This window comes from Oncorhynchus mykiss, chromosome 10 (genome assembly GCF_013265735.2).
Source record: "Oncorhynchus mykiss isolate Arlee chromosome 10, USDA_OmykA_1.1, whole genome shotgun sequence".
In the NCBI taxonomy this organism is placed as follows: Eukaryota; Metazoa; Chordata; class Actinopteri; order Salmoniformes; family Salmonidae; genus Oncorhynchus; species Oncorhynchus mykiss.
Genome location: NC_048574.1, coordinates 20653309 through 20679931, shown reverse-complemented (window position 1 = coordinate 20679931; position 26623 = coordinate 20653309). Strand labels below are relative to the sequence as shown.

At 43.1% G+C, this 26623-nt stretch overlaps 2 protein-coding genes across 5 annotated transcripts in view; both read left to right on the top strand.

The window, feature by feature from the left end:
* LOC110533478 (F-BAR and double SH3 domains protein 2) overlaps positions 1-8127 on the top strand; it is a 50930-nt gene extending 42803 nt beyond the window's left edge. For both annotated transcript variants that reach the window (XM_021617728.2, XM_021617729.2), the window contains 7 exons: positions 2933-3064; positions 3303-3386; positions 3630-3834; positions 4289-4536; positions 5181-5385; positions 5779-5849; positions 6014-8127. In XM_021617728.2, the coding sequence (XP_021473403.1) occupies positions 2933-3064; positions 3303-3386; positions 3630-3834; positions 4289-4536; positions 5181-5385; positions 5779-5849; positions 6014-6100 (1032 nt within the window). In that variant the 3' untranslated portion in view covers positions 6101-8127. The remainder of the gene's footprint in view (positions 1-2932; positions 3065-3302; positions 3387-3629; positions 3835-4288; positions 4537-5180; positions 5386-5778; positions 5850-6013) is intronic.
* Positions 8128-17606: 9479 nt separating this feature from the next.
* Positions 17607-25058, top strand: LOC110533477 (40S ribosomal protein S3). Of its 3 annotated transcripts, none has more exons than XM_036989872.1 (7): positions 17607-17668; positions 18347-18477; positions 19020-19113; positions 19404-19498; positions 20051-20238; positions 21801-22038; positions 25035-25058. In XM_036989872.1, exons 1-6 carry the CDS (start codon positions 17639-17641, stop codon positions 21998-22000), a joined length of 738 nt encoding a protein of 245 aa, XP_036845767.1. In that variant the 5' UTR covers positions 17607-17638; the 3' UTR covers positions 22001-22038; positions 25035-25058. The 3 variants fall into 3 exon arrangements, with proteins under 3 accessions (XP_036845767.1, XP_021473402.1, XP_021473401.1); XM_021617727.2 differs by lacking the exon at positions 25035-25058 and adding an exon at positions 23508-24781; XM_021617726.2 differs by lacking the exon at positions 25035-25058 and having other exon boundaries at positions 21801-24781.
* Positions 25059-26623: the final 1565 nt, after the last annotated feature.

The window sequence follows — 26623 nt, the reverse complement described above, 5'->3', positions numbered from 1 at the left end:
CCTGGGTCATTTCATGTTTTCATGTGTATCTGAGTTTTTGGCATTCAAGCAGGCAGAAATCTGGGCGGGATGATATAGCACTGTGATAAAATCACTCTCAATACACTGGAAGTTAGTAGGAATATGACATTTACATCGCGAAAACGTCTTATCGTACATGTCAGATTTCAATACTTGCCAATGCCATAACTCCGGGAAGATGTCTTCTCTCGAATGAGCCATTGATCAACATTTTTTAGATATTCCTACCTCGAAATGTTCCTACCTCGAGAAATGTGTAATTTAACAGTCTAGAACATTTTTCCTATTTGTCTGCTTCATTAATCCAGGGTGCACTGCATGGTGCCTTTGCCAGAGATATTATAGAAAGGAGATAGGAATCCAATGAAAGAAGGAATGTGTAATGCCCCACCCAGCAGACTGTCAACCAATCGCGTACACGTTGCTTAACTAATCATAACGCAATCCCTTCTCAAAGTTTGTGTATATGTCGAGAAACGTGGCTATTTTCCTCAAGTACGTAATGTCACGATTCCAAAGCTATACGATATTACAGATAGCAAGTTAATTATTGCACATCTCAAAACTATTTTTAATGTTGTACTTCTTGTTGACAAAATTCACTCCTTGGAGAGTGCTCCTTGTCGTAGAATCGCCAAGAATGCACCGCACTGCCCATCAATGTAACATGGGCAACGTTTCCAATCTCCTCACATGTAAACTCAGCAAAAAAAGAAACGTCCTCTCACTGTCAACTGCATTTATTTTCAGCTGAGACATAAACTGAACATGTTCCACAGACATGTGACTAACAGAAATTGAATAAAATGTGTCCCTGAACAAAGGGGGGGTCAAAATCAAGACAGTCAGTGTCTGGTGTGGCCACCAGCTGCATTAAGTACTGCAGTGCATCTCCTCCTCATGGGCTGCACCAGAGTTGCCAGTTCTTGCTGTGAGATGTTACCCCACTCTTCCACCAAGGCACCTGCAAGTTCCCGGACATTTCTGGGGGGAATGGCCCTAGCCCTCGCTCTCCGATCCAACAGGTCCCAGACATGCTCAATGGGATTGAGATCCGGGTTCTTTGCTGGCCATGGCAGAACACTGACATTCCTGTCTTGCAGGAAATCACGCACAGAATGAGCAGTATGGCTGGTGGCATTGTGATGCTGTAGGGACATGTCAGGATGAGCCTGCAGGAAGAGTACCACATGAGGGAGGAGGATGTCTTCCCTGTAACGCACAGCGTTGAGATTGCCTGCAATGACAACAAGCTCAGTCCGATGATGCTGTGACACACCGCCCCAGACCATGACGAACCCTCCACCTCCAAATCGATCCTGAGTACAGGCCTCGGTGTAACGCTCATTCCTTCGACGATAAACACGAATCCGACCATCACTCCTGGTGAGACAAAACCGCGACTCGTCAGTGAAGAGCACTTTTTGCCAGTCCTGTCTGGTTAGGAAGTGCAATATGATCCCATAGACACTGTGTATTCGATAGGGAATGAGTTGAAAAACTACAAACCTCAGATTTCCGCCTACCATATGAGTTCTGTTATACTCACAGACATCATTCAAACAGTTTTAGAAACTTCAGGGTGTTTTCTATCCAAATCTACTAATTATATGCATATTCTAGTATTCCCAATGCTGCCCCCTACCCTAGAGAAGTTAAAATAGGCCTACAAGCCCTCAGTCCAGCCTCTCTCAGCCTATTGCTGACAGTCTGAGCACTGATGGAGGGATTGTGCGTTCCTGGTGTAACTCGGGCAGTTGTTGCCATCATGTTCCTGTCCCGCAGGTGTGATGTTCGGATGTACCGATCCTGTGCAGGCGTTGTTACACGTGGTCTGCCGCTGCGAGGACGATCAGCTGTCCGTCCTGTCTCCCTGTCTTAGGCGTCTCACAGTACAGACATTACAATTTATTGCCCTGGCCACATCGGCAGTCCTCATGTCTCCTTGCAGCATGCCTAAGGCATGTTCACACAGATCAGCAGGGACCCTGGGCATCTTACTTTTGGTGTTTTTCAGAGTCAGTAGAATGGCCTCTTTAGTGTCCTAAGTTTTCATAACTGTGACCTTAATTTCCTACTGTCTGTAAGATGTTAGTGTCTTAACGACCGTTCCACAGGTGCATGTTCATTAATTGTTTATGGTTCATTGAACAACCATGGGAAACAGTGTTTAAACCCTTTACAATGAAGATCTGTAAAGTTATTTGTATTTTTACTAATTATCTTTGAAAGACAGGGTCCTGAAAAATGGACTCCATTTTGTGAGGCTTATCGATCTACATGATGAGCTTCTAGACTCCTAAATTGATAGTGCAGTTTTAGGCAATTTAACCGCTAACTAGCTACTTTACATGCTGATATTGTCTTTGGTATTATGCTTTAGCTACATTTGCTAGCTACGTAGCTAGCCAGCAAGCCCATAGAGAGAGCATTGCATTGGATTTTGTAGTCGATTTGAGCTGCAACCGATTTCCACAACAATTTTCCATGTTGCTACCAACCTTATTATATGGCCAAAATGAAACATTTGTTCTCACATAATGTTATTTAACAATGTAAATTAAAGGAATTAGTGGTTTTGGGTGGATTTTTCATTTTAAGGTTCTAGTTTATCCTGTGCTGTGTTTGTGTGTGTTTGAGATTGACTAGCCTTATGAAACCAGACTGACTGATGACTGCATGTGAGCTTGAGATCAGGCTGGTTTAACAAGGCTACTGATTTTGCCATTAGATTGTGCAGTATTACTGATTTTACAAATCACCGTGATCTACAAATCACCTTGCATCCCAAATAACGTCTCGCTATGTGATCAAAAGTATTGATATGGTGGCTTGCCTTGCTCAAAGTGATCCCATCCAACCTGGTGTGTGTGTGTGTGTGTGTGTGTGTGTGTGTGTGTGTGTGGTCTAGGGTACAGCTGACCTGGAGAGGGAGGATGAGGAGCTGGAGGATAGTGGAGAGGTGTTGGACGACAGCAGCTCTATCCCCTCCTGTACTCTCAGGAACTACCCCCTCACCTGCAAAGTGCTCTACTCATACAAGGTATACATGCACACAGAGTGCTCTACAACAGTAGTCCTATTCTCACCTTTGAGCTGGCAATCAACCCATCACCTTGGATGCGATGCAATATGGTACCATATAAGTCCTTTGAGCACTGCAGCATGCATTATAATAAAAAAATGCAGACTTCACAAATACAGCTCCAACATACAATATATGCACAGAATTCACTGGGGCAGTCTAGCAGTAATGAAACATGATCTCCTTCCTCTCCCAGGCGTCACAGCCAGACGAGCTGACCATTGAGGAACAGGAGGTGCTGGAGGTTATTGATGATGGGGACATGGAGGACTGGGTCAAGGTACAGAGTGCTTTCCAAAAGTGGTAATACTTCACTGTTTGCGCTTTAAACTTGAATAAAGCAAGTGGTACTCTAAAGTCATCATATGCCTACACACCAGGGGTCATGTTCAATAGGGATTTTATTTTTTTAATGGAGTGAAATGGGGAGGTTTTAGTTCTGTTGTCCATTGCAAAACATTTTGCTGCGGTGTGCCCTACTTTCACTGGTAACCCTATGTGTGTGTTCCAACATTGTCTCTAGGCCAGGAACCGGACGAGCCAGGTGGGTTACGTCCCGGAGAAGTACCTGCAGCTGCCCTCGTCTAACAGCCTACTGAGCATGCTCCAGGCTCTGGCTGCCCTGGACGCCCGATCCCACTCCTCCAGCAACTCCACCGAGCCCGAGCTGCTTGAATCAGAGCTGCCCACACCGGGCACGCCCAGCGCCAACGGCGACTCCAGCAGTGGTGAGAGACGCAGTGAATTTGGGTGAAACAATCCGATCAGCCTCGACATTCTCACAGGAGAGAATCCTGAATTTGACTTAAATCAGATTTTCACTTAGTCATGCTTGATGTCAATGCATGATTTGACATGTCACAATGCATGTCAAATCAAATGTTATTTGTCACATACACATGGTTAGCAGATGTTAATGCGAGTGTTGCGAAATGAGAGGAAATTGGACTTAAGTATAAGTTACGATTCGCACCACACAGAATTAACAAGTGTTCATATGTAAGACAATGTCATTGAGATCATTCAGATGTGTTGGGACCATTTTTTATTTTCCCTTTCTTTCCATTTTGATCTCTTTCTCTGTGCTCTTACTCTTCCCCCTCCCCTGTCTCTCCCTCCCTCTCCCCCTTCCGCATTTCACCCTGACTCTCTCCCACTCCCTCCCCCTTCTGTCTGCCTCAGTGTGCTTTGCCAAGGCCCTGTACGACTATGCGGGCCAGACAGACGAGGAACTCTCGTTCCCTGAGGGCGCCATCATCCGCGTCCTGAGCCGTGAAACCCACGAGGACGATGGCTTCTGGGAGGGCGAGTTTAACGGCGCTGTTGGCGTCTTCCCCGCCGTGCTGGTGGAGGACCTGCTGGCGGAGGGTGGCTCCAGTGCAGATGGCGAGAATGGCGACAGCCTGGGAGAGGCCAGCAGCAGCACGCCGGTACACACATGCAGCCACCCTTGGCGCTGTTTACACACGTGAATGGACACGTGTTTTTTAAATTTTAAACTTTTCTCCCCAATTTCGTGGTATCCAATTACTGTCCAGTTACTATCTTGTCTCATCGCTACAACTCCCGTACGGGCTCGGGAGAGACTAAGGTCGAAAGCCATGCGTCCTCCGAAACACAACCCAACCAAGCCACACTGCTTCTTAACACAGCGCGCATTCAACCCGGAAGCCAGTCGCACCAATGTGTTGGAGAAAACACCGTGCACCTGGTTAGCGTGCACTGCGCCCGGCCCGCCACAGGAGTCGCTAGTGCGCGATGACACAAGGATATCCCTACAGGCCAAACCCTCCCTAACCCGGACGACGCTAGCCCAATTGTGTGTCGCCCCACGGACCTCCCGGTCGCAGCCGGCTGCGACAGAGCCTGGCCACCCGGGAGGCCCCGTGAATGGACACTTTTAAACCGGTTTAAACTTTATTTCCATGGAGATTTTCTGTTGAGAATGATTTTTTAAATCCAGGACCAGGCTTAATCTTGGTGCGGGAAACCGGCCTTTAGACGACACACATCCTCATCCAGTAATCAGTATATACCTGTTTTATTTAATTCTGTGGTGAACGTTGTCTTTCAGGTGTCACCCTCTCCTCTTTCTGAGTGTTCCCCACGGAGCCCCTTTCAGCTGGGCCCGTTCCACAGCAGCCCCCTCCAGACCCCCACTCTGCCCTCACCCCAGTCCAGCCCCTCCAGTGCCAGTGCCTCCCCCATACCTCGCCCACCCTCCTACATCAACGGTCACCATAGGCCACCGCCTGCACCACTCAAAAGCCCCTTACAGAGTAAGAACCACTACTCAAAGGCTGACTATTTATTATTTGGCATTCAAATTGTTATCGCATTAAACATAATTCATTGCCTGGTCCCAAATCTGTTTTGTGCTGAATTATAGTCTGTGGCATGACAACAAACGTAGGAGTTGGCAAGACTGCAAAACCAGATCTGGGACCAGGCTATGTTATTTATCATATTAAATACACGCAAAATAGACCATGTATAAAAGTGGAGACATAGACAAGTAATAAACAACAGCATAGATTTTTAAAATCCTCATTCTGAGATATATATCTGGGTTGTGTTTATTTGAGCACAATGTCACGATCCTGTAGTGCTTTCTAGTGGTTTCTAATCCAAGACATGATGCTGATGATTCTGTCTGCCCTCCTCAACCTCAGGTCCTTCCCAGAGCTCCACCCAGCCCCCCAGGTACCCAGCAGATCGTGGTGTGGGAGGCACCATTCGACCTGTAAGTTACCACATTAACACTCGCACACACTTTTGTCAACTAATGAAAACCATGATAAATACTGTATGGATACTGACCCTTGTCCTGTTTGATAAGACACACTTGTATTTTGTTGATGCTCCACTTGGAGCTCAAATGAATAACTAGTTATATGTTGTGGACAGGTCCGCGCTGCTCCACCACCCCCCAAGCCGCAGCAGCCTCGCGGCCAGGTGAAGAGAAGGGAGGAGGTGGAGATCACTCTGGTGTAATGGCGCCGCCCTGGTGGCGGTGGCTGCTGCCCACAACCACACCAGGTCAGAACGGACCTGATGGATCCAGGTGCCCCGACTGACTGACCCCCCTCTTCCAGGGAGGGACAACAGGCTCCAGAGCCCCTAAACCAGCCTATCCAGCCAAGGGGTATCCCCACTCCCCACTGGAGAGGCTCCATGAGATGAGATGAGGCCTGAGATTTGGCTCGTCTCAGTCCAAAGCCAGTAGGGCTGAAATGGTGTGTGGTGCAGAGAACCCAAACAATTTTGCCTTTCTGACACGGTTTTCAACCCTACATCCCTCTTTCTATCCTCTCGTTCTTTATTATTTTTCTATTACCCATTGTTTTTTTGGGGTCTGTCTCTCATTTTCTCCCTCCTGTATTTGTGCTGTATCTCTCAATGTTTTTTCTCTCTCTACCTCCCTCTATTTCTCTCACTCACCTTTATAACTGGGCATTGAGCTATGGGGGGGTATTTTCAAGCAAGATATCACCATTTGATTACTATGCATCAAAGTTATGCTAATTTCGTGGGAGGATTGTACATCTGTCACAAAGTTTTAAACAGCTAAAGTCCAAGTCAGATCTGTTTGGTTCTTGGTGGGTTGTGTTTTTGTTGTCAACACATTTCATGGAAATTCACGGCAGAGGCTGGTACCTTTCCCGTACCTGAAATACCAACGTCTTCAAAATAAGTGTTCTTAACATTTCATAAACAAGGGAAAAGTGGCAATTTTGGAGGGATGCAACTGATATAGATAGAAATTGCCCCATTGAGAGCAACATCTGGATCACACTATGTGAAACCAGAACAAAACTGCCCCTGAAACTGTTGATTATTCCTATTCTATAACAAATGTCAAATGTCTTTGTACAATTTCTTTGTATTAAAAGGTGGGACATTTCAAAACAGCCAGGGGCAATCTGTAGTGTATCTATGGGTAAATGTACACTATCTTTGTGCTGTTTTCTGTTGAAAAAACAAAGCTATGTTGTCATCAATACTAATCCAGGCTTAAACTAGCCAATAATAATGGTCGCTGGTGAGAATAATTCTTCATTCAGGAATGCAGATGGGTCATAGTTCAGGACGGAATGCATCGCAAGGTGATTTGCTGTCGTGGGGAGCGTCATTGGTACTGTGATGTGACCCTGGGTCGGACTTGCCTTCATGTTCAGGGAGGAGAATCACCTTAGTTCCTAGCTACCTACAGGAAATGTGAACTGACTAAAATACTGAAGCACTTTTTTGTTATTGTTTTGTTAATGCCCTTTTCAGTATTGCTGGTTGGTCTCTTGTGAATGCTGCATTGTTTCTCCTTTAATTGTTTTTGATCCAACTATATTGTTATCAGTATTGTTCTACTTGGTTTTTTAAAAGGCATTTGACTTATTTAGTCTTAAATAGCCATTGTAGTGTCTTGTGTTGGAGGTATGCTTTTTCATATAATGTATGTAATATTAGTTTACAGAGAGCTTGGGAGATATCTGTGCAGCAAATTTATGAGGATAAAAACATAAGGAAACTTATTGATAAATGTTAGTTGTTGATCAGAGAAATGAGTATCTGTCAGCCATGTTTACTGTGATCTCCTTAAGATCTGAATGTAAAACTTATTTTTGAAGTTTACATTTACCCTGTTTTATTGAACGATTGCATGTTGTGAAATACACACTTTCCCACAATTGTAAAGTTTATTCAGTTCTGTTTCCGATTTATTTTCAGATACAGTAGAAACAAGTGACCCGCTACGAGCGTTTCCCAAACTCATTCCTGGGGGTCCCAAGGTGTGCACGTTTTGTTTTTTGCTCTAACACTACACAACTGATTCCAATAATCATAACTTGGTGATGAGCCAGCCCATTATCTGAATAAGCTGTGTAGTACTAGTGCAAAAAACAAAGCGTGCACCCCTTGGGGTCCTCAGGACCAAGTTTGGAGAACGCTACGCTACAGCAACAGTAGAGAAGCCAAATTATTTCATTGAATATATAAAAAATAAAATGGTGTGAATCAAATTAGCTGAAATCTATTTGTTCTGTTTTATTCAACATTTCACAAAGGATTTAAACTAGGGCAGTAGGCCTACAGGGAGCATATTTAAAAAATATATTTTTATATTATTTGATTTATTTCACCTTTATTTAACCAGGTAGGCCAGTTGAGAACAAGTTCTCTTTTACAACTGCGACCTGGCCAAGATGAGGCAAAACAGTGCGACACAAACAACAGAGTTACACATGGAATAAACAAACGTACAGTCAATAACACAAAAGTCTATAAACAGTGTGTGCAAAGATTAGGGAGGTAAGGCAAATAGGCCATAGTGGCGAAATAATTAAACACTAGAGTGATAGATGTCCAGAAGATGAATGTGCAAGTAGAATACTGGGGTGCAAAGGAGCAACAACAAAAAAAATAACATGGTGATGAGGTAGATGGGTGGGCTATTTACAGATGGGCTAGGTGCAATGTAAGCTGCTTAAAGTTAGTGAGGGAGATATGAGTCTCCAGCGATTTTTGCAATTCGTTCCAGTCATTGGCAGCAGAGAACTGGAAGGAAAGGGGGCTAAAGTAGGAGTTGGCCAGTGAAATATACCTGCTGGAGCGTGTGCTACTGCTGCTATGGTGACCAGTTCTTTTTTTATTTTACCTTTATTTAACTAGGCAAGTCAGTTAAGAACAAATTCTTATTTTCAATGATGGCCTAGGAACAGTGGGTTAACTGCCTGTTCAGGGGCAGAACGACAGATTTGTACCTTGTCAGCTCTGGGATTTGAACTTGCAACCTTTCGGCTGTTAGTCCAACGCTCTAACCACTAGGCTACCCTGCCACCCCAAAAGTGAGTTAAGGGGGTGCTTTACCAAGCAATGACTTATAGATGACCTGGAACCAGTGGGTTTGGAGACGAATATGAAGCGAGGGCATACAGGTCGCAGTGGTGGGTAGTGTATGGGGCTTTGGTGACTAAACAGATGGCACTGTGATAGACTGCATCCAATTTGCTGAGTAGAGTGTTGGAAGCTATTTTGTAAATGACATTGACGAAGTCAAGGATCGTTAGGATAGTCAGTTTTACGAGGGTATGTTTGACAGCATGAGTGAAGGAGGATTTTTTGCGAAATAGGAAGCTGATTCTAGATTTAATTTTGGATTCGAGATGCTTAATTTGAGTCTCGAGTGTTTGCTGTCTAACCAGACACCTAGGTATTTGTAGTTGTCCACATATTCTAGGTCAGAACCGTCCAGAGTAGTGATGCTTGACGGGCAGGCAGGTGCGGGCAGCGATCGGTTGAAGAGCATGCATTTAGTTTTACTTGTATTTAAGAGCAGTTGAGGCCACAGGAGGAGAGTTGTATGGCATTGAAGCTAATCTGGAGGTTTGTTAACAGTGTCCAAAGAAGAGCCAGATGTATACAGAAAGGTGTCATCTGTGTAGCGGTGGATCAGAGAATCACCAGCAGCAAGAGCGACATCATTGATACAGTGGGAAGAACAAGTATTTGATACACTGCTGATTTTGCAGGTTTTCCTACTTACAAAGCATGTAGAGGTCTGTCATTTTTATCATAGTCATTTATCATACTTCAACTGTGAGAGACGGAATCTAAAACCAAAATCCAGAAAATCACGTATGATTTTTAAGTAATTAATTTGTATTTTATTGCATGACATAAGTATTTGATACATCAGAAAAGCAGAACTTAATATATGGTACAGAAACCTTTGTTTGCAATTACAGAGATCATACATTTCCTGTAGTTCTTGACCAGGTTTGCACACACTGCAGCAGGGATTTTGGCCCACTCCTCCATAGAGACCATCTCCAGATCCTTCAGGTTCCGGGGCTGTTGCTGGGCAATACGGACTTTCAGCTCCCTCCAAAGATTTTCTATTGGGTTCAGGTCTGGAGACTGGCTAGGCCACTCCAGGACCTTGAGATGCTTCTTACGGAGCCACTCCTTAGTTGCCCTGGCTGTGTGTTTCGGGTCGTTGACATGCTGAATGACCCAACCACGACCCATCTTCAATGCTCTTACTGACGGAAGGGGGTTGTTGGCCAAGATCTCGCGATACATGGCCCCATCCATCCTCCCCTCAATACAATGCAGTCATCCTGTCCCCTTTGCAGAAAAGCATCCCCAAAGAATGATGTTTCCACCTCCATGCCACCTCCGGTTGGGTAGGTGTAGCCAGGTGGAAAGCATGGCCAGCCGTAGAAAAATGCTTATTGAAATTCTCGATTATCATAGATTTATTGGTGGAGACAGTGTTTCCTAGCCTCAGTGCAGTGGGCAGCTGTGAGGAGGTGCTCTTATTCTCCATGGACTTTACAGTGTCCCAGAACTTTTTGGCCGTTGTGCTACAGGATGCAAATTTATGTTAGAAAAAGCTAGCTTTTGCCATCCAAACTGCCTGTGTATATTGGTTCCTGACTTCCCTGAAAAGTTGCATATCGCAGGGGCTATTCGATGCTAATGCAGTACGCCATAGGATGTTTTTGTGCTGGTCAAGGGCAGTCAAGTCTGGAGTGAACCAAGGGCTATATCTGTTCTTAGTTCTACATTTTTTGAATGGGGCATGCTTATTTAAGATGGTGAGGAGCACGTTTAAAGAATAACCAGGCATTCTCTACTGACGGGATGAGGTCAATATCCTTCCCAGGATACCCGGGCCAGGTCGATTAGAAAGGCCTGCTCGCTGAAGTGTTTTAGGGAGTGTTTGACAGTGATGAGGGGTGGTCGTTTGACCGCGGACCCATTATGCATGCAGGCAATGAGGCAGTGATCGCTGAGATCTTGGTTGAAGACAGCAGAGGTGTATTTAGAGGGCAAGTTGGTCAGGATGATATCTAAGAGAGTGCCCATGGTTACGGATTTAGGGTTGTACCTGGTTGGTACAATAGCCGTATATATACAGTGCCTTGCGAAAGTATTCGGCCCCCTTGAACTTTGCGACCTTTTGCCACATTTCAGGCTTCAAACATAAAGATATAAAACTGTATTTTTTTGTGAAGAATCAACAACAAGTGGGACACAATCATGAAGTGGAACGACATTTATTGGATATTTCAAACTTTTTTAACAAATCAAAAACTGAAAATTTGGGCGTGCAAAATTATTCAACCCCTTTACTTTCAGTGCAGCAAACTCTCTCCAGAAGTTCAGTGAGGATCTCTGAATGATCCAATGTTGACCTAAATTACTAATGATGATAAATACAATCCACCTGTGTGTAATCAAGTCTCCGTATAAATGCACCTGCACTGTGATAGTCTCAGAGGTCCGTTAAAAGCGCAGAGAGCATCATGAAGAACAAGGAACACACCAGGCAGGTCCGAGATACTGTTGTGAAGAAGTTTAAAGCCGGATTTGGATACAAAAAGATTTCCCAAGCTTTAAACATCCCAAGGAGCACTGTGCAAGCGATAATATTGAAATGGAAGGAGTATCAGACCACTGCAAATCTACCAAGACCTGGCCGTCTCTCTAAACTTTCAGCTCATACAAGGAGAAGACTGATCAGAGATGCAGCCAAGAGGCCCATGATCACTCTGGATGAACTGTAGAGATCTACAGCTGAGGTGGGAGACTCTGTCCATAGGACAACAATCAGTCGTATATTGCACACATCTGGCCTTTATGGAAGAGTGGCAAGAAGAAAGCCATTTCTTAAAGATATCCATAAAAAGTGTTGTTTAAAGTTTTCCACAAGCCACCTGGGAGACACACCAAACATGTGGAAGAAGGTGCTCTGGTCAGATGAAACCAAAATTGAACTTTTTGGCAACAATGCAAAACGTTATGTTTGGCATAAAAGCAACACCCTGAACACACCATCCCCACTGTCAAACATGGTGGTGGCAGCATCATGGTTTGGGCCTGCTTTTCTTCAGCAGGGACAGGGAAGATGGTTAAAATTGATGGGAAGATGAATGGAGCCAAATACAGGACCATTCTGGAAGAAAACCTGATGGAGTCTGCAAAAGACCTGAGACTGGGACGGAGATTTGTCTTCCAACAAGACAATGATCCAAAACATAAAGCAAAATCTACAATGGAATGGTTCAAAATAAACATATCCAGGTGTTAGAATGGCCAAGTCAAAGTCCAGACCTGAATCCAATCGAGAATCTGTGGAAAGAACTGAAAACTGCTGTTCACAAATGCTCTCCATCCAACCTCACTGAGCTCGAGCTGTTTTGCAAGGAGGAATGGGAAAAAATGTCAGTCTCTCAATGTGCAAAACTGATAGAGACATACCCCAAGCGACTTACAGCTGTAATCGCAGCAAAAGGTGACGCTACAAAGTATTAACTTTAGGGGGCTGAATAATTTTGCACTCCCAATTTTTCAGTTTTTGATTTGTTAAAAAAGTTTGAAATATCCAATAAATGTTGTTCCACTTCATGATTGTGTCCCACTTGTTGTTGATTCTTCACAAAAAAATACAGTTTTATATCTTTATGTTTGAAGCCTGAAATGTGGCAAAAGGTCGCAAAGTTCAAGGGGGCCGAATACTTTCGCAAGGCACTGTATCTATACATATAACAAGCGGTAACAGTATATATATATAAAATCACACACGCATATCTCAGACGGAAATAAAATGGTCAGACCTGTATTGAGATTTTTTTATGTGTTAATATTCTACCTATTTATAGTTTGCCGACCAGGGGAATGCACGCGCATGCTTTGATATGAAAACGTTTGCATTTTAGCATTTGATATGCTGTGATATCCAAGATCGCATAGCAGTTCAGACGTCTTTTGTCCTCGTCTTGTCGTGTCCTGTATATATATATATTTACAACTTTTTTCCACATACATTTTATTTTTATTTTCCATCAACTCATCTTCTAAACACTCTCCTGCAACCAGCCTCACCAATTTATATTTATAAAAAAGTATTATTTACCTCAGATCTGTAATCCTCCAAGAAGCTAGCCAGAAACTCCAAGAAGCTAGCCAGAAACTAGCCAGGAGCTAGCCCAGAAGCTAATCCAGAAGCTAGTTAGCTTGTTTACTGGCAAATCGTTAGTATTCAGCTAACCACGGTTTGTGGTCATCAGCTATCCTTTAGCTCGAAAATCTATCGCCAGTTTTGTACGGCGCAGCGCGGCTCGGAACGGAACATACCGGACCAATTTTTTCTCTCCATGTCCCTGGATTTCAACTGCTCTCTGGACATTCATACCCGGATCTCACAGCTAGCTAGCTGCTATCCGTGTGACAGTCGGCTTTCGTCGATTCCGGAGCAAACATCGATTGTTCCGGTGCTAGCCAGCTCCGTCAATCACTCCTGAGTTCCATCATTCACTCCTGGGCTGCAGTCACCTATCCGGACCCGTTTTACTGCCTACGCGGAGCCCCACCGGGCCTTCACAACTGGACTGCTGACGTTATCTACCTGAAGGAGATCCGGCTGGCTCCTCCGTCGCAACGTTACCTGAACGCCCATCTGCGGCCCGCTAACCGTTAGCTGTCTTACCGGCTGCTATCTGAATAGACAATCGGACAATTTATTTATTTTTATTATTATTATGTTTTCTTCTCGGGCCTCTATAACTATATCTATTGTTCGTATTTTTGTTGTTGTTGTGTGATTTGGATTAATCCCCTCTACCACACGGAACCCCACTAATCTACTGACCGAACGCAAGAGGTGGCTAACAACATACCTCCATCCTATGCTAGCTTGCTACCGATGGCCTGGCTAGCTGTCTAAATCGCCGTGACCCTCAACCAACCTCTCCACTCACTGGACCCTTTTGATCACTCGACTAAGCATGCCTCTCCTTAATGTCAATATGTCTTGTCCATTGCTGTTCTGGTTAGTGTTTATTGGCTTATTTCACTGTAGAGCCTCTAGTCCTGCTCACTATACCTTATCCAACCTATTAGTTCCACCACCCACACATGCAATGACATCTCCTGGTTTCAATGATGTTTCTAGAGACAATATCTCTCTCTTCATCACTCAATACCTAGGTTTACCTCCACTGTATTCACATCCTACCTTACCTTTGTCTGTACATTATACCTTGATGCTATTTTATCGCCCCCAGAAACCTCCTTTTACTCTCTGTTCCAGACGTTCTAGACGACCAATTCTTATTGCTTTTAGCCGCACCCTTATTCTATTCCTCCTATGTTCCTCTGGCGATGTAGAGGTGAATCCAGGCCCTGCAGTGCCTAGCTCCACTCCTATTCCCCAGGCGCTCTCTTTTGACAACTTCTGTAACCGTAATAGCCTTGGTTTCATGCATGTTAACATTAGAAGCCTCCTCCCTAAGTTTGTTCTATTCACTGCTTTAGCACACTCTGCCAACCCGGATGTTCTAGCTGTGTCTGAATCCTGGCTTAGGAAGACCACCAAAAATTCAGACATTTTAATTCCAAACTACAACATTTTCAGACAAGATAGAACTGCCAAAGGGGGCGGTGTTGCAATCTACTGCAAAGATAGCCTGCAGAGTTCTGTCCTACTATCCAGGTCTGTGCCCAAACAATTTGAACTTCTACTTTTAAAAATCCACCTCTCTAAAAACAAGTCTCTCACCGTTGCCGCCTGCTATAGACCACCCTCTGCCCCCAGCTGTGCTCTGGACACCATATGTGAACTGATTGCCCCCCATCTATCTTCAGAGCTCGTGCTGCTAGGCGACCTAAACTGGAACATGCTTAACACCCCAGCCATCCTACAATCTAAACTTGATGCCCTCAATCTCACACAAATGATCAATGAACCTACCAGGTACCTCCCCAAAGCCTTAAACACGGGCACCCTCATAGATATCATCCTAACCAACTTCCCCTCTAAATACACCTCTGCTGTCTTCAACCAAGATCTCAGCGATCACTGCCTCATTGCCTGCATCCGTAATGGGTCAGCGGTCAAACGACCTCCTCTCATCACTGTAAAACGCTCCTGAAACACTTCAGCGAGCAGGCCTTTCTAATCGACCTGGCCGGGGTATCCTGGAAGGATATTGACCTCATCCCGTCAGTAGAGGATGCCTGGATATTTTTTAAAAATGCCTTCCTAACCATCTTAAATAAACATGCCCCATTCAAGAAATTTAGAACCAGGAACAGATATAGCCCTTGGTTCTCCCCAGACCTGACTGCCCTTAACCAACACAAAAACATCCTATGGCGTTCTGCATTAGCATCGAACAGCCCCCGTGATATGCAGCTGTTCAGGGAAGCTAGAAACCATTATACACAGGCAGTTAGAAAAGCCAAGGCTAGCTTTTTCAAGCAGAAATTTGCTTCTTGCAACACTAACTCAAAAAAGTTCTGGGACACTGTAAAGTCCATGGAGAATAAGAACACCTCCTCCCAGCTGCCCACTGCACTGAAGATAGGAAACATTGTCACCACTGATAAATCCACCATAATTGAAAATTTCAATAAGCATTTTTCTACTGCTGGCCATGCTTTCCACCTGGCTACTCCTACCCCTGTCAACAGCACTGCACCCCCAACAGCAACTCGCCCAAGCCTTCCCCATTTCTCCTTCTCCCAAATCCATTCAGCTGATGTTCTGAAAGAGCTGCAAAATCTGGACCCCTACAAATCAGCCGGGCTAGACAATCTGGACCCTTTCTTTCTAAAATGATCTGCCGAAATTGTTGCCACCCCTATTACTAGCCTGTTCAACCTCTCTTTCGTGTCGTCTGAGATTCCCAAAGATTGGAAAGCAGCTGCGGTCATCCCCCTCTTCAAAGGGGGGGACACTCTTGACCCAAACTGCTACAGACCTATATCTATCCTACCATGCCTTTCTAAGGTCTCCGAAAGCCAAGTCAACAAACAGATTACCGACCATTTCGAATCTCACCATACCTTCTCTGCTATGCAATCTGGTTTCAGAGCTGGTCATGGGTGCACCTCAGCCACGCTCAAGGTCCTAAACGATATCTTAACCGCCATCGATAAGAAACATTACTGTGCAGCCGTATTCATTGATCTGGCCAAGGCTTTCGACTCTGTCAATCACCACATCCTCATCGGCAGACTCAACAGCCTTGGTTTCTCAAATGATTGCCTCGCCTGGTTCACCAACTACTTCTCTGATAGAGTTCAGTGTGTCAAATCGGAGGGTCTGTTGTCCGGACCTCTGGCAGTCTCTATGGGGGTGCCACAGGGTTCAATTCTTGGACCGACTCTCTTCTCTGTATACATCAATGAGGTCGCTCTTGCTGCTGGTGAGTCTCTGATCCACCTCTACGCAGACGACACCATTCTGTATACTTCCGGCCCTTCTTTGGACACTGTGTTAACAACCCTCCAGGCAAGCTTCAATGCCATACAACTCTCCTTCCGTGGCCTCCAATTGCTCTTAAATACAAGTAAAACTAAATGCATGCTCTTCAACCGATCGCTACCTGCACCTACCCGCCTGTCCAACATCACTACTCTGGACGGCTCTGACTTAGAATACGTGGACAACTACAAATACTTAGGTGTCTGGTTAGACTGTAAACTCTCCTTCCAGACCCATATCAAACATCTCCAATCCAAAGTTAAATCTAGAATTGGCTTCCTATTTCGCAACAAAGCATCCTTCACTCATGCTGCCAAACATACCCTTGTAAAACTGACCATCCTACCAATCCTCGACTTTGGCGATGTCATTTACAAAATAGCCTCCAATACCCTACTCAACAAATTGGATGCAGTCTATCACAGTGCAATCCGTTTTGTCACCAAAGCCCCATATACTACCCACCATTGCGACCTGTACGCTCTCGTTGGCTGGCCCTCGCTTCATACTCGTCGCCAAACCCACTGGCTCCATGTCATCTACAAGACCCTGCTAGGTAAAGTCCCCCCTTATCTCAGCTCGCTGGTCACCATAGCATCTCCCACCTGTAGCACACGCTCCAGCAGGTATATCTCTCTAGTCACCCCCAAAACCAATTCTTTCTTTGGCCGCCTCTCTTTCCAGTTCTCTGCTGCCAATGACTGGAACGAACTACAAAAATCTCTGAAACTGGAAACACTTATCTCCCTCACTAGCTTTAAGCACCAACTGTCAGAGCAGCTCACAGATTACTGCACCTGTACATAGCCCACCTATAATTTAGCCCAAACAACTACCTCTTTCCCAACTGTATTTAATTTATTTATTTATTTTGCTCCTTTGCACCCCATTATTTTTATTTCTACTTTGCACATTCTTCCATTGCAAAACTACCATTCCAGTGTTTTACTTGCTATATTGTATTTACCTTGCCACCATGGCCTTTTTTGCCTTTACCTCCCTTCTCACCTCATTTGCTCACATTGTATATAGACTTGTTTATACTGTATTATTGACTGTATGTTTGTTTTACTCCATGTGTAACTCTGTGTCGTTGTATCTGTCGAACTGCTTTGCTTTATCTTGGCCAGGTCGCAATTGTAAATGAGAACTTGTTCTCAACTTGCCTACCTGGTTAAATAAAGGTAAAATAAAATAAATTAAATAAATAAAATTTCCGGGAAACAGATCAATCTTTCCGGTTAACGACACATCCCAAGATGGCGGTGCAAATTTCCAAGAAGAGAAAGGTTTGTGTCGATTTATCTTTAGGATTACAGTTTTGAGTTCACCTAAATAGAAACCTTTCTTATAGTTAGGTAGTTAATTTCTGCGGCACATGTCACGTGAGTAAAATTGAACATATTCTGTAGCTTTGAAGTCATTGCCGGTAGCTAGTTCTTTAGCATGCTAGGCAGCGCGCGCACATGATCCCATGCTGAAGCGTGCAGAAATATATTCCTAATTGACTAGTGTAGCTAACTAGCGAAAGCCTAACTACTTTGCTAACCCACCGTTACTTTTTATACGCGCAGCCTCGATTTCACGCAATCCGCGCCTTGATGGGTATGTTCATGGCCATGCTTGTTTCTTATAACGTTACAATATTTTAAGTTTTACATAAAACATGAATGTCACCGCGAGGCTAAGGACCAGGTGCTTTGGAAAAAATGCTTAACCTTAGTTAAGGTAGTTAATGTAAATGTTACACCGGATAGAGGGGGGGTTCAAGTTTTTTTTCTAATATTATTGGCTTTACTTTTTTTTAGACATGTTAGTGTAACAATGGTTAGTCTACTGATTGTTGCAACAAGTAGCCATGTTGCTGTCTGTCACACCAGGTCCTTGTTAATATGGCTTACTAAATTCCCTGATGATAACCCCGCTCTCCGCCTGTCATATTTTTACAGTTTGTCTCATATTTTTAGTTTGTCGCTGATGGTATCTTCAAAGCTGAACTGAACGAGTTCCTCACAAGAGAGCTGGCTGAGGATGGCTACTCAGGTGTGGAGGTTCGTGTCACCCCAACTAGAACTGAAATCATCATCTTGGCTACCAGGTGAGACCAAAACCCCAGACACGAAGACCACAGAGGACTAGTGATAGCCATCTACTCAAGACTGACCACTTGATTTATTATATCTTGAAAGCAGTTCCACTCCAAAATCAAAGTTTGTTGGGTATTTTGACCTCAAAAGTAGTCATGTCAAGATTAATCCATTGGTTGTGCATGACCAGCAATATGCCTCAACTCAAAATTAATAGAATATTTTAACACAGCAAATCTGGAAGATACATGATGCTAATCTGTTCCCTTCATTTTGAATCGTGGCATATAGCTGTATTCAGTAACTATTTTTATTTAAACAAGGGATTGCTGTTTGCAGTGAAAGCTACAATGTTCCCAATATTTTCAATGCATTTTCTGCAACAGCTGGGTAATCTTGACTTTTCTCAACGCATGACTGCTTATGAGGTCTGAATATCTGACAAACCCTGTTTTTTTTTAAGGAAATGTTTATTCTGGTAACTACTGCTGAAAGTGAGTCGGTGAGTTGAATCAAACTGATGAGGCGCTAACAGACCATGTTCTTTCTCCAGGACACAGAACGTGCTTGGTGAGAAGGGGCGTCGTATACGTGAGCTGACTGCAGTGGTCCAGAAGAGGTTTGGCTTCCCCGAGGGCAGTGTGGAGGTACATTACATTTCAGATCATATCAATGTAAGGAGGGGCGACTGCAGGATAATTTACAGTGACGCTTGCGCAATATTGTTCTTTCCCCCTGCATACAGCAACCTTTTTGCGGTTGGTGGGTGACTATAAAGTTTATATTTGCTTGTTCCTTGTCAAATAATAAGAGCAGTTCTACCATTGTCTCATTGTCCCCAAAACATCCGGGGGGGGGGGGCTCTGTGCTATGAAAGGTTTGCACCATACTGTGAGTGTGTTTTGTAACTTTCCATGTCTGTTTCTCTTGCCATCAGCTGTATGCTGAGAAGGTTGCCACTCGTGGTCTTTGCGCCATTGCCCAGGCAGAGTCTCTGCGCTACAAGCTTCTCGGGGGTCTCGCTGTCCGCAGGTGAGGATCTTTTACCTGTTTTTTTTTTTTAATGCTACCTAGGTATTATACTTGATTCATTATTGTTGGATTGCTGATATGGAATACAAGTACTTTGAATATAGAAATGCAACTCTGTAGCATGTTAAATGTATATACACTGACATTTCCAACTTAAAGATGTTTGTGGAGTATGTCAAGTGCAGTGAAAATGGTAAGCTTGGTTTTCAGTTGTGTATTAGAACAACCATTCATTGGAACAACCGACGGCGTACTGTAAACTCTTTGCCTTCAGCCACAATTGACTTTTACAACGCTAATGAATAATTATCATGAATACGCAAATTAAAAGATAGTGAAGTGATGTAGTGTTAGTGATGCAGTGTTACACCTCTTGTGAATAGTTATTCTTTCGTTGGAACTGGAAGATCCTATTGTTAAAGTCAATATTTTACACTTCTAAATGGTGGAATGACTAGTGTTTAAGGGAAGGCAAGGCAAGTTGAAGACAAGTTGAAGACACGGGACTTGTAAGATATGTATTTTCTAATTCTGCTCGTTTTTGTGTTGCAGGGCCTGCTATGGTGTCCTACGGTTCATCATGGAGAGCGGGTCCAAGGGTTGCGAGGTGGTGGTCTCTGGAAAGCTCAGGGGCCAGAGGGCCAAGTCCATGAAGTTCGTGGATGGCCTCATGATCCACAGTGGAGACCCCGTTAACTATTACGTCGACACCGCTGTCCGCCACGTGCTCCTCCGCCAAGGTGAGTTCACCCAGGGGTTTTATGCTTGATTCACACTATACAGTGCCCTCAAAGTATTTATACCCCTTGACATAATCCACATTTTGTTACAGCCTGATTTCAAAATGTATTAAATATTTTTTTATTCACTTATCTACATGTACAGTACCCCATAATGAAAGTTAAAACATGTTTTTAGACACCTTTGCAAATTTATTGAAAACAAAGTACATAAATATCTCATTTACATAATTATTCACACCCCTGAGTCAATACTTCGTAGAAGCACCTTTGGCAGTGATTGCAGATGTGAGTTTTTCTGGGTATGTCTCTTCAGAGCTTTCCACACCGGGGTTGTGCAACATTTCGCCATTTATTGTTTTCAAAATTCAAGCTTTAGCAAATTAGTTTTTGGTTATTGCTAAATAACCGTTTTGTCGTAGATTTGGGTCAAACTGTAAATCGGCCATGTAGGAACTCCAGTATAGATACGGCCTTGTTTTAGGTTATTGTCCTGCAGAAAGGTGAATTCATCTCCCAGTGTCTGGTGAACCAGATGTTCCTCTGGGATTTTGCCTGTGCTTAGGTCCATTCAGTCCTTAGATTTCTAACATACCCATAACATGATGCAGCCACCACTATGCTTGAAAATATGTATTGGATTTGCCCCCAAAAATTACACCAATGCTCAAAGGGATCTAAAATATGTTTATTTTTTTAGCCATCTTCCAATAGATGCCCTTTGCAAGGCATTGGAAAACCTCCCCGGTCTTTGTTTGAATTTCACTGCTTGACTGAGGAACGTTACAGATAATTGTATGTGTGGTGCACAGAGATGCGATAGTCACTCAAATGTGGTTAAACACTATTGCACAGAGTGAGTCCCTGAAACTTAGACTTTTTTTCAATTTAGGGTTGACATAAAAGCGGTATGATACTGAACACATTTCAGCTTTTCAATTTGAATTAATTTGTAAACGTTTCTGAACATAATTCCACTTTGACATTATCGGGTATTGTGTGTAGGCCAGTGAAACAATCTCAATTGAATCTATTTTAAATTCAGGCTGTGTAACAATACAATGTGGGAAAATCAAGGGGTGTGAATAGTTTCATAAGGCACTATAGGCCCAAGCTGTCTTCACTGGCCTCTTTACTCATCCACCATGTTTACTAGAACTGTGTCCATTACAGCAATGTGGCTATATCCCAATGATCTCTTATTCATCCCAAAGTGTGCACTTGTTCACTTCCTTTCACTGATTTCAAAGGAAATGGCTGGTATAAGAAATATGGTTGAAATTCCCAATAGCCCATGCCTCCATTCCAATGTTTTTTTTATAGATTTGTAGGAAATAGTGAACAAGTGTACACTTCAGGACAAAGGTGATATTACAAGAAAGCACGGTGAGAATACATTATCCAAGCTAGCTCTGCGTGGTTCGGGTCTGCCCTATGGTGTGAATCAAGCATTAGTGATGGGCCAGACCATGACCAAGAGGACGTGTTATGCAACAGTACCGAAATAATAAGTGATGAAATGGTGACATACTTGGGGTGCACTCTGTTCTGCCTATCCAAAGGTGTGCTGGGGATTAAGGTGAAAATCATGCTGCCCTGGGATCCCAGCGGTAAGATTGGCCCAAAGAAACCTCTCCCTGACCACGTGAGCATCGTGGAGCCCAAGGACGAGCAGGTCCCCTCAACGCCCATCTCTGAGCAGAAGGGAGCCAAGCCGGAGGCCGCTGTCGTCGCACCTGTCACACCCGTCCCAACAGCATAACCATGAGGGACCCCAAGCCAGCGTCTCACATTTTCAATGTAAGACAGGTTTAGTGACGTGTTAAAGGCAGGATAAGTTACGGCGCTGATTTGACTTTCCCCCTGCACACAAACTTATTTCCTACTATCCCTGTCTGCATCACACTGCTGGCAGGGACTCTTGTCATCATAACACACGTCACCCATTGACATCCCATTAGGGATGTCCCAGAACAAAAAATGAAGTAGTTATCTTGGTTGACAGAGTAGTATGTTCTTTCGACCCTCTCCTCCTGCTACGCTCCTGAAGTTCCTGGTAATGGGCTACACCAGGCGTCAGCAAACTTTTCCATCTGGAGTGCCAATTTATCTTACCATTTCTACTGATCTGCGTGCCAGTTAGGATTTATATATTTGGATCTGTCATTGTCATGTGGTTACTCTAAATTCTATCAAGATTATCTAAATCTTAAAGTAACTATTGTCATTGCCAGCTATAAAAATAGCCTACATAAAGCCGAAAAATGAACATTGCAGCCTGCAGGGAGAAAAAAAAATCCTGATTTTAAAATCTAAGAAATCACATTGGCTACACGTGGCTGTCTGCAACGAACTTGAAACATAGTATCAACTGTGTCTGTCCCTAAGCTAGCGCTAGCCAATTTACTTTGTGTAAAATATTCTGGATTATTGATTATTGTTTCCTGCGCCAGTGAGCTCGGGACAGACGGCTGTAGTACTTTTGTGCGAGGGATAAGAAGTAATCAGTTATTTTAGGACATTTCCAGTGGATAGGAGCATTACACTTTAACCTTTCATGTCAAGTGGTTATCGAAAGGGAGAGAGATGGAATTACTTGTCAAATACATTGAGTTACTATTGTCATTCTCAGTGGATAAAAAAAAAATGCTTTGTTATCTTGCTGTTTTGAGGAACATTTGAGGAGAAACTCTACAGCTGGTGAGTTAAGACAGTCAGTAGTACTATCAAAACGGGCCCAAATGGGCACATTTAAGCACAGGCCAAGTAGCCTGGACCTACTTCTATATGCATAATTTGGGGTCTTGTACCAAAATTTTTACTTGCGACTTCTCGACTAAAGAAATCTTGTTTGATCAACAGACCAGGCAATAGCCCTCATCCATATGTCTATGAATTTGAGGTTGATTGCATTTCTCCTGCCCATCCCTCAGCTGTCTACTGAAACAATGGTGGGGTACCGTTTTGTTTGAACTGCAGAATGTCTTTTTAAAGAGTTGTAGAGGGGTTTAAAGCAAGAGTAGGCAACTAGATTCAGGAGTGATTTTGTCAGGTGGCCGGAACATAATTAATGATTTGTACACTGCACATTGGCCACAACTAAGATCGTATTTAAAAAAATTCATACCTTGATTACATCTGTGTATTTGTTACAATTTAGCCTCCTCCCCCATCTTCCACTGAACTTTCGGGGCCAGCCGGGCCGCCTGTTGCTGACCCTTAGTTTAAAGGTGGCGAAATGTCAATGATGTCCCTTTGTTCTTTTCCAGGTCATCATGAGTTGAGGAAATTCTCCAAATACCTTTTTGTTTTTCAAGAAACAAATAAAATATTTAAATGTCTTTAATTATTGACCAAATTCCCTTACTATTAATGTTGAGCCTTTGCCTTTTAAAATCCTTTCGAAGTAACTTCTGTTACCTTGATACCCACCTCAAATGTTACAAGTAGCCCAACTCTGCACCTTAGACTGCTGCCCTATGTACATAGTCATTGAAAACTCACTGGTCACTTTAATATTTACATACTATTTTACACATTTCATGTGTCTATACTGTATTCCAGTCAAGGCTCATCCTATTAAACTACTGCAGCACACCTTTTCTGTTCATACTGTCCATTGTCTAGACACTATCATACAAATACAGTAAATTCGGAAAGTATTCAGTCCCTGAAATGTAGCCTTATTTCAGAAGAACAGAATAGCATATTCTGAATTGTCCTTATATTGGGCCCTGGTCTGATATTCTGATTGGTGGGGCCTGTGAAATCCATAAATTAGGGCCTAATAAATATATTTAACTTTACTGATTTCCTTCTATGAACTGTAACTCAGTAATCTTTTAAATTGTTGCACAGACTTCATCACTCTCATTCACCATTTGACAAGAATTTGACAATATTCTCACCCATCAGACTATTCTTAATTTAATCTGCCATTTATATATACCCTATTGGTGTAATATTTGTGTATTTAGAATGGCCCTTATCCACATCCCGCAATCGAATAGCGAATGGAGGTTAGGTGCGGTTACGTTTTTAATATTCACGCATAGGCAGCGCGTCCATAGGGCTAGGGGAAGCTAAACATTTCCTAAAGTCAGTTGAATTATATAGTCTATATAGAAATACATAAAATAATTCGAAATAACCAAAATACATTAGTATTTTGGTTATCTACTTAAATGTTAGCTTTGACCATTTCCTCCTCCAGTTTAGATGGACGTCATATGTATTGTTCATCACTGTTTCAATTGTTAATATTTATATATTACTTTTTTGTTTTTATTTCACTCAATGATCATGCTGGGGCTCCCCCTATGGTCATTCCACTCCCCCAACAGTCTTTACTCTGCCTCCACCCCAATGGATTGCCACAGTTGTTATTTATATAGTGCTTTTTATATTTTTACCGTTTCCATTATTTTATTTCATTAGTCCTGCATGTTGGAGCTCAAAGACTAAGATTCTCACTACCCTGCAATCACACCAGAGTAGGCTACTATGAGGATTCTGTGTTATGCACTATAGCCCGTTAACATATATGTGATTGAATATTATCTGCTGTTGGCTTGTGTGGATGTATGTATGTGTTATGCAACATAGCTGACTTGAAACATTGTTAACAGTTTCAGGGCCATGGGCCTTTCTCATGATGGAAAAATACAGAATAGCATGAAGACAAGAACTGTGCAATGAGTTGGGGGGGGCACATTCAGAACGTAGTGTTGCGAGAACAAACAGTCTGTTGTTAGATAACAGGAGCCAGGTGCCTGATAACTGCATATTCTACACAGCTACAACACTGACCGCTGAAGCGCTTACGGGGCTGGGACCAGCTCTGCGCCAACAATCAACGATAGGCTGGGTGAGTCTAAACCACGCACAGTCTCTACTCTGACAGGCCGGCTCGGAAGCAGGAACTGTTTCTGTTTGAGTATATTTATAATATCTTTGTCAAGAACAAGTTAGTTCTCTGTTTGCCCTGCGAGGTGGGACAGAGAGCCCATATATACGAAAATTGCATTTACCACTTATTGCTTAGCTAATAAAAAATACATAGTATACAATCGGTGACTCAATGTCATTTTTATCCTGATACCAGATTCAAATTGACGCAACTCTTAACACTACTCAGTAATTTACAGATTGCTGCAGCTGTACACAGCCCATTTGTAAATAGACCATCCAACCAACTACCTACCTCATCCCCATATTTGTTTTTCTGCTCTTTTGCACACCAGTATTTGTACTTGCACATCCTCATCTGCACATATATCACTCCAATGTAAATTGCTAAATTGAAACTACTTCGCCACTATTGGCTTATTTATTGTCTTAACTCCTTCATTTTAATTTGCACATACTGTATACAGATTTTTCTATCGTGTTATTGACTGTACGTTTGTTTATCCCATCTGTAACTCTGTTATTTTTCTCTCACTGCTTTGCTTTATCTTGGCCAGGTTGCAGTTGTAAATTAGAACTTGTTCTCAACTGGCCTGCCTGGTTAAATAAAGGTGAAATATATATATATTTTTTAAAATAACAATTTGTTGTATTAAAAAATATTATACTACTGTCTCCAGTCATTTAAACTGTAGTAGAACTGCATGAAATGTGTTTATAAAAGGCCAAATTTTTCCCATGCAAAGAAACAAGAAATGTATCTGATATATCTGAACCAACCAGGTACAACCCTAAATCCGTAACCATGGGCACTCTCTTAGATATCATCCTGACCATCTTGCCCTCTAAATACACCTCTGCTGCCTCATTGCCTGCATGCATAATGGGTCCGCAGTCAAACGACCACCCCTCATCACTGTCAAACGCTCCCTAAAACACTTCAGCGAGCAGGCCTTTCTAATCGACCTGGCCCGGGTATCCTGGAAGGATATGGACCTCATCCCATCAGTAGAGGATGGTATTGGAGCCCTGACCTCAATCCTATAGAAAATTTGTGGGCAGAACTGAAAATTCACCCAACTTGTGGGAAGCTTGTGGATGGCTACCTGAACCGTTTGACCCAAGTTAAACAATTTAAAGGCAATGCTACCAAATACTAATTGAGTGTATGTAAACTTCAGACCCACTGGGAATGTGATGAAAGAAATAAAAGCTGAAAGAAATCATTCTTTCTACTGTTATTCTCACATTTCACATTCTTAAAGTAAAGTGGTGATCCTAACTGACCTAAGACAGAATTTGTACTAGGATTAAATGTCAGGAATTGTGAAAAACTGAGTTTAACTGTATTTGGCTACGGTGTATGTAAACGTCCGACTTCAACTGTATATTGCACTGGTCATCCCCAAAAGCCAACACTTCCTTTGGCCGCCTTTCCTTTTCCAGTTCTCGCCTGCCAATTACTGGAACAAATTGC